Source organism: Chaetura pelagica, unplaced genomic scaffold (genome assembly GCF_000747805.2).
Source record: "Chaetura pelagica isolate M959 unplaced genomic scaffold, ChaPel_1.0 scaffold90, whole genome shotgun sequence".
NCBI classification, from domain to species: domain Eukaryota; kingdom Metazoa; phylum Chordata; class Aves; order Apodiformes; family Apodidae; genus Chaetura; species Chaetura pelagica.
Window position 1 is genome coordinate 5,003,902 of NW_009953496.1, and position 8,835 is coordinate 5,012,736.

General features: G+C 38.1%; 1 protein-coding gene across 1 annotated transcript in view; it reads left to right on the plus strand.

The window, feature by feature from the left end:
* Nucleotides 1-8,835, plus strand: part of LAMA2 (laminin, alpha 2) — a 283,511-nt gene that overhangs the window by 148,275 nt on the left and 126,401 nt on the right. The window contains exons 20-22 of the mRNA XM_009999216.1: nt 876-982; nt 4,464-4,644; nt 7,892-8,028. Of these exons, the coding sequence (XP_009997518.1) occupies nt 876-982; nt 4,464-4,644; nt 7,892-8,028 (425 nt within the window). The remainder of the gene's footprint in view (nt 1-875; nt 983-4,463; nt 4,645-7,891; nt 8,029-8,835) is intronic.

Below are 8,835 nucleotides of genomic sequence, written 5' to 3' on the forward strand. Positions count from 1 at the left end.
ATCACATAGTCAGTAATGTGCCCTAAACATTCTCTTTTGATCTGAGAGGCACATATAAAATTAATTATTTCTGAAGTCAAGGCAAAATTTCCCAGTCCAATAGTTTGGAGCAAAATTCTACATTAATATAGGTTTTGCTACTATGGGAGTAACACCTTCCTGCTTTGGTCAGTCTCCTTTGTGACCAGCAAAAGTAGAGAGGTGATTGTCCCCCTGTACTCAGCACTGGTGTGGCCACGCCTGGAGTATTGTGTCCAGTTTTGGGCACCTCAATTCAAGAGATATATTCAGGTGCTGGAGCAGTTACAGAGGAGGGCAATGAAGCCGGTGAAGGGCCTAGAGAATAAATCTTTTGAAGAATGCTTGAAGGAGCTGGGAATGTTTAGTCTGAGAAAGAGGAGGTGGTGGGAAGACCTCATCAGTCTCTACAGCTACCTGAAAGGTCATTGTAGAGAGGTTGGTGCTGGTCTCTTTGCACAGGTAATTAGTGACAGAACAAGAGGGAATGGCTTCAAGCTGCGACAGGGGAGGTTTAGATGGGACATTAGGAATTTTTTTTTTCACAGAGAGAGTGGTTAGACACTGGAATAGACTGCCCAGACAGGTGGTTGAGTCACCACCCCTGGATGTGTTTAAGGGTTGTTTGGAGTTGGTGTTGGTGGATATGGCTTAGGGTGTAGAGGAGAACTTTGTAGAGTAGGGATGATGGTTGGGCTCAGTGATCCCAAGGGTCTTTTCCAACCTGAGTAGTTCTATGATTCTATGATTCTCAAGGTTGCAAAAGCCACACTGTAAATATTTGTTTATTAAAGATAGCTTCAGCAGCATATGTATTTTAGGAAATACATTGACAGCTCCTTCTTCCTCCCCTGCAGCCTGTCACTGTCACATCAATGGCTCCTTCTCTGAGATATGTGACTCTCGGACAGGCCAGTGTGAGTGTAAAGCCAACGTGGTTGGGCGCCGGTGTGACATCTGCCAGGTGAGTTACAAGAAACCCTGTTTTCTTGTAGTTTTCTTCCTGTTTCTTGTAACTAAGTACAGTTGTGGTTTGGATAGTTTCTCTTTCTTGCTCATTTTTCACTTTAAGAATGTATGTGTTGTTCTTACATACAGAATGGTAAAATGGCTAGTTTTAAAATTATTTCTAAAGGTTTTCTAGAGCAAAATGCAGAACATGGCATGTAAATGTATTTTAAGCCTCACTGTACATATACTTTTAGATGTGGTACGTACACCTTATATTCTGAAGTATTGCAGCTCTCTTTTAAAAAAGAGTTGCACATTTTCTGATAACATCTGATTAAAAAAAAAAAAGGCAGGATGGTACTTTACTTCTGCTATTAATCTTCCGCTTTTCTGTTTTTTTCTTAGGACTTCTTGTATTGTCCAAATAATATATTTGTTTTTGGTGAAAGTGTCTCTTGCATTGATGTTGTTTTGCTATCTCATAAATCACTACAAAAAACAGTGTTTCATGAACTTTCACAGTTTTCCTTAGGCTGCTAAGAAATATGTTCTAGCTGGATGCACTTTTTTTGTAGCTCAGCATGAGGATTTGTGTCCTCAGGAACACCTCCGTGTGTGTAATTTAAAGCACATAAGTAACTCTGTAGAAATCACAAGGATCATTTGCATCCTCCATAAACTGCATAATTTCCAAAGAGGTTTGCTCACACTCTATTTTCAACAGTATTTTAAAAGTCTGTCCAAAGAAAAATAGTTGGTATCGAGGGAATTTGCACAGATTGCATAATAAAATAAAAAAATAATGTCAAGTTTGTTGATACAATATTGGCCATTGTTTAGAATTCATCTCTGTTCCCTACTGTCCTTATTCCTGTACTCTTTTATTTGCTGTAGTTTCATTATCTTCACCTTCTAACAGTGTTTGCTTCTCCCTCTTAAAAAGCCCAGCTACTTCTGGGCCCCAGAAAAGCTTTTTTGTATACCCTGTGGCTGCAATGCTTTAGGATCCATGTCACTGCAATGTGATATGTCAGGAAGATGTATCTGCAAATCAGGATTCATGGGCAAACACTGTGACATCAGCAGACAGGTGCCTAAATTGAAAGAGAATGCACGAAGCAGTCTGCAGATCCGAGTTCCTCCTCGGAGATGGGGCGTCAGCAGTGCCAGTGGGTGCCCACGCGGTGCTTACCAGCCTGCTACTCCGGTAATCACAAACTGTGTGCATTGCATGGGCTGAAATCTCATCTTTGCTTGTGTTTGGAGCTCTGCAGGTTTTTTTAAAATTATTAATTTTAAATACCTGTGTTACAACATATGAAAGTATCAAGAAGCTGACAGGCTCAGAAGACAGGCAGCGTTGAAGGGTACTTCCTACGGCTTCTCACAGGGCAAACGACAATAGAGGCCAGAAGACAAATACCAGAATAAGTCCAAAAGCAGCACCATCAGCAGCAGTATGCACCTAATGCATAGGTGATGTACAGACAGCAGTGAAATCAGTGGGATTTTCCTGGCCTTCAACGTGACAAGACTTCCTCTTCTAAAAATTCAGGAAGCAAAAGCTCAAAGAGTTTGTGAGAAGGATCAGCCCCAGGGGCAAAATGTTAAAATCTAATAATGAAATATCAAACATAGCTAGTGTTAAAAGTTCCCATGAAGTTACCTGAGCCATGTTTAACTGTGTGAAGTACCCATTATTTGAATGTAATGCTTAAAATGAAAAAAGTATTAATTGTTTGTCACATACCAAAAAGTAAATTATTTCTAAAATGAAATAATTGTGATGCAACTACTTCCAACAAAGCAGTGATTTAGGAATGTTGGCTTTATTCCTTGCAACTCCTCTTTGTCATCCAGGTTCTTCTCTCTTGTTCAGTAAATGCGATTCTTAGATTTTCTGTGTGTAAACAAGCTTTGTTGAGGGCTCCACTTGGGGCTTCATCTTTGGAGTTTGCATGACTGATCCAAATGTCTTTCATTGTGCAGAGCTCATCACAGAATACAACCCAGCATGCTAGTGATCTTTTCTTCCTTCAAGCAGTGTGGAGTGCTGATGTATCAGACTTTTTTCTGGCTTTCACTCTTATAAACAGAATTTATTAGATCCTGTCAAGCTTTCTATCAGGAACTGAGCTGCATGCTGTGCCTTGGTTACTAGACTGCATTAATCTGAATGTCTGTCCTGAGATTTTTGCATATTCACATTTCTGTGTTTTTCTTCCTGTGGAAAAGGAATATCTAGAGATAGTCTGTATATTTAATTGAACCTTGGAGTTTAATTAAAAGAGTTTGAGTATTTCTTTCTCCCTAATATGTTTTGTCATGCAGAAGTATTTAATTGGCAAAACATTTCAACATAGAATTTGGAAATTAAAAACAGGATAATTATTTATTATATGTATAATCAAGCATTTGCTTAGGTTCATATGATCCTTCAGGCCAAATTCTGACTGTAGTTGTGGTCTGTATTCTGGTACCTATCAGCAAATTCCCTGTGGGAATGTGGAACTTCAATATTAACCTCAGAGAACAGATTTCAGGATTTTCACATTGAAACCTTCTGAAGTCTCTGCAGATTCACCTACACAAGATGTTAGGAGTTCCATTGTGGAACCTGAAAAAAAAGGTAGCAAAGTACTCCCATGTTAGGTTATTCCAGTTCAAGACTGAGTTCAGAATTTTGAGTTACTCCTAGAGGCCTCTGCTGGATGGTGCAGTGAAATACATGGAGTCTTGGTTAAAAGCTTCATGCAGAACTTCATATTACAGTAAACAAATAAGTGTGTGTTTTCCCTTCTTTACAAGTATACTTTTTGCACTCCACCAGTGGAGTTAAGGAGCAAACATTACTGTAGTTGAAAATGTTCTGGTTCTGTAGGAGCTTTATGGTACTCAATGCAAAAAAGAAAATGAAGAATGAAAATAGAAGAGAAACAGGCTCATTGACTACTTGTATCTTAGTTTTATATCTAAGCCAAAGACAGAGTTTTTATCTTAAAAATGGAAAATTCCCATTATTTTCTTGTAATTTAAAAAAATTAATTATATATGTTCTTCTACAGTTATTCCTAAGTATCCTTCAAAAGTTATGCCCTTGATTTACAGAATACTGTATAGATACTGTCCCTGGTCAGAAGAGATAAAATCTAGTTGTCTAGACATTTCCAGTTCAGTAAATATCCACTCATAGCTAAGAATCTGAATTCATTATCTTAGCAAAAAACTTTGCCTGACATACTCTTACAACCCAAACACAGGACATATATATGGAGCTGAAATACATTCAATTTCTTGCGGGAATGGTGTATGTAGAAAATGCATTGCATTGCAGAGCATTCATTATAGAATCAGGTAACATTCTAAAATCTTTATTCTTGTTCAGCTGTGTAGGATATTTATTGCCCCATACCCCAGTGTTTTACCACTACAATCTGTTAAGAGTAGTATTATTTCAGTCATGAAAACTACTGCTCTTTCTCTCTCTGTGGCAGCCTGGAACATTTGGCTTACAGTCTGCAAGAGGATGTGTTCCCTGCAACTGCAACTCTTTTGGTTCCAAGTCCTTTGACTGTGATGGAGATGGGCAGTGTTATTGCCAGCCTGGAGTAACAGGAAAGAAGTGTGACCGCTGTGCTCATGGATTTTATAACTTTGAAGAAGGAGGGTGTACTCGTATGTAAATTTTTTGCAGCCAATTGCAGCTGTATTTATTTATTTGTTTGTTTATTTATTACTAAGATTCTAGTTTAATTGTTTTGGATTGCCTAAGAAATTTTCCTGACAGGTATTTTCATAGACAGTCCTGTAAATTAGTCAATTGGCAAGGAGGGTGATAGGCAAGAACAAAAGTCCCAAGGAATTCCTGCTATTTTAAGGCCAGTTTATGGCTAATCTACCATATTCAGAAGGAATGGGAATGTCCTTTTCTGCAAGTACTTCCTTCAAAAAAATTCCTATTAAGTTCGTGTAGTTTAGTTATGATAGGAGTGTCATAGAAGGCTGATTCCCAAACCTTTTCACTGTCCTTAGATGGTTGATCCTTTTTTATTAAATTTCTGTACAGTAATATTTAGGATATTGCTCACTTGTATATCTTTTGTGTACAACAAGATCTCCAGATAAAATTCTTTACTTTGTCCCTTGCATAAACACATATAAAGTATGTTTTTCCAGATGCGTCAGACATAATTATATCCAACCACTTCTTTATATTTATGTTGGTCCTTTTGGACATTAGGTCAAACACTGAAATGAATACATCCTGTCCTGAAAGCAGTACAGACATTGAAAAGGGCCTAATTGATAGGTGTCTTCACAGGGAAGTATCTATCATTGCTAATAGTCTTTTTAAAGTCTCACATAGTCATTTAGGTGTGATCACAGAAGACATAGATAGTTCTCTAGTGTGGCTGGTTGCTGAGATGCCAAGAATGGTGACAGCTCCCCAGCATTCTTTGTAGCAGTGCTTTAAAGCCAGGCATATTGCTGCTATTATTCTTCAGGGAGAAGCTGTATACTTTCCAGAAGCAGAAATCACTGTACCTAGTGTCTTGTTCTTCCTCCTTTCCCATCTGGAGTGGCAGCAGCAAAACTAGCTTTATGCTTTAACTCCCTTTTTTTTTTAATGGAAGGAGCATCTAGACCTCAAGACCCACATCTGTGCAGCAAAATTCAATTTCTCTTGTAGTGCTCATAAATCTTGAGCCAGACTGCATTATAGACCATATTTGAAAACATTACAGTATTGTCTCCCACAGGAAGGAAAGGTTAAGAATATGTTTACTACCTTGAAAAGTTCAAACACACTGGCACCTTGGAAAAGGGAAAGACTGGTTCACAGGCTCACTGATGAGAAAGCTTGACATAAAATGCACATGATAACTGCAGTCCTAAAGCTCCTAGTACATGTACAGAGGGGAAAAAATATAAATACCTTCATTGATGAGTCTCTTATTCTTACATTTCACAGTTTGAAAGCACATCACTATTGCGAAATACTGTGAAATGTTGTTAATTTCATACAGTTGGGAAAGGAAAATGAGAGGGCAATTGGCAAGATTTCACATTAAAATGTATACTGCTCTCTTGGCAAACATGAAATGACAAAATTTAAGGAACAGTGATTAAATGGAAAAGTAATGTAAATCTGAAGAATATTGTAAATATAGACATATTTGTCTGTGGTCATCACAGTCATTTTAAGTAACTGTATCAGATAAAGATGTTCAGAAAATCCAGATTTTTAGAAGCTCCAAAATTAATATAACAGATGGAGGGGAATTCTGTTTTCAAAACACTGTTTTTTTCCCTACTTATTTTTAGTAGGTTTTTAAAGTATTCCTTCAAATAACAAAAGTAAAAAATAATTTTAAAAAGGAATTAAATTATTAATCACAGAGAAAATCAGAAATTTAATAACAGGATATTAAATCATTCTAGGAAGAAAGTGCTCAAAAATTAATTCTACAGTGACAGTAAAGTATCAAATAAAATATTGGACCTCTTTTATCTAGCATTTATTTAAAAAGGTTTTTTTTTGTTGTTGTGCAATAAAAATCTAGAAAGTAAAAAAAACCAAAACAACCCTAAAGCACCCTCAGTTAACATTGACATTCTGGCAGCAATGATACAAAAGAGATTTCTGTTTCACTATTGCTTGCAACAAATGTGTTAGGGTTTTTTTTTTCATATTCTTTTAAATAATGATAAAAGTAAAATTGCAAAAACTATTGCTGTATTACTTGCCTCCTCTCCATGCCTTTTGAAGAAATTTTGTGTAAGAACTGGGAGCCCATAGATGAGCTGTCACATCCCAAGGCCTTACTTTACCAATGAGGGATGTATTCTGAAACATATTCAAGCCATAGCATGTCAAAAGATTTTATGTAGCATGAAAAACATCTTGTTCCTGGCCTGATGGAGGCAAAACTTACTATCTTCCTTGCATCAGTTACCATATTTGAAAGCATTGAGCGGGGGAAATAAAGATCACTTCTTATTTGAACTATAGCTCTGAGTTCTATCTTTGCACATCTCTTATTTTCTAGTTTTACTCAGTATTTCCCACAGTAAACGCAGTGAACAGAAATACAGCTCTCAGCAATGAACAGTGTGTAACAGAGCCCTATAAACACCTCAAGGAAAGGACTCAGAGAGATATTTTGCTTATGATGCCTTTGCTCTGACCTCAGGGTTAATGTTGACAATGGGTGTGAAAATAACCATGCACCAGTTCTCCTCCTCCAAGCAATTAGGTGCCTTCTGCCCTGGAACTACTTATCGCTCACATGCCTTGAATCTGCAGTTGCCACCAATGAGTTGTTCACTTAATAATACTTAAAGAGCGAAGACCACTTCTGGAACCACTTCCAAACCCAAAGTATTGTTGATGTTCCGTCAAGGCAGAATACATGTCATGTGAAAAAAAAAGGAGCAGAATGGGAAAAAGAAACTGAATCATCTTTTTTGCCCTTTAGGAAAAGTCTGTTTACAGCACCAGAAATTTCAGGAGGTTGGCTCAGACTGGTGGAAGGGGTTAAATACATTGCAGGTTCCCTACCAGAGGGCTCAGAGGCAGTCTTGGTGGCTTCTTGCATGAGACAGCGTGAGCCAAGAAGCCATGCAGCTATGTCACATGAGTGCAGCCTCTGCACTTCTGCAGCTGGTGCCTTTATTTTTCCCATTCTGTTTTCACCGCAGTTACTTCAACCTCAATTAATCTGTGTTGCACTGCTCCTGATTTTGGTTTCTCTGTGTTTACCCTACCTTTCCTGCCCCACTGTGTCCTCACATAGCAAAGAGTTCACTATATGATAAACGCTTTGGTGTATGAATTCTAACCCTGCTAGGGTCTCCTTTCCAGGTGTCACCTAAAGGGGTAACTTTTCCTCTGCTTTATCTTTTTCTGTCTCACGTGAAGCCTGCGACTGTTCACGTTTTGGCAACAACTGTGATCCCATCAGTGGTCGCTGTATCTGCCCTCCCAATACTGTTGGAGAGATGTGTGACAAATGTGCACCAAATTACTGGGGCCATGACATTGTCAGTGGCTGCAAGGTGAGTGTACCTCTATTATCTTTGTGTGTATTGCCACTTTCTCCTTGTAGCTGGAACACAATTTTAGGTTTGTTAACCATGGTTTGTGTCTGCACTGAGTTTTGCTGTCAGACAGTGATGTAAGTGTTGGAAATCTGTTACTGAATACTACAGATCCTCTGCCTCAGAGCAGCAGCCTGTAACAATGAGCACCCAGTTTATACTGCTGTCATACTGAGTATCCTGTTTGAGCTTGGTTTCTTTTACTATAAGCGTGTTTAACGTGATGGAGGAGGTTACCACAGTATTGTACAATGTGTATAGATGTACATGTGACTGACAGTACCTTTGCAGAACAAATTTACTTTGACCCTAATTGAGATACCCCTGGGAAATAGTACTTGAAGTTTACTTGAGACAACTTGTGCAGAAAAGAGGAGAAAAGAAGCAGAAGCCTTAACTGTAAAGTGCACTTTCTTCCTTTGTTCTTAAAGGGGACATAAACTTTGTTATTATCATTTAAATCCTTCTTATTCCAGTTTTTGACACAGTTAAAAAACATTCTGAAGTGAAAGGAAAAAAAGAAGAAATAGGAAAAACCAGTAGTATGTCAAAGAGGCCATGAGAGTTGCTTTTAATATCCTACTCTTGAGTGAAGGGGAGCAGTATTCAGTTAAGGTTGAAAACTGATGATAGTAAATATTTGTGCCAAGTTCAAATGCCTTCTCCTCTCTGCCGTTCTCATTGATGATGAGGGATTTATAGTGCTGCTCCAATTACTCAAAAAAACAGTCTTGTCTGAACACGGTCATACCCCATTAACACTCT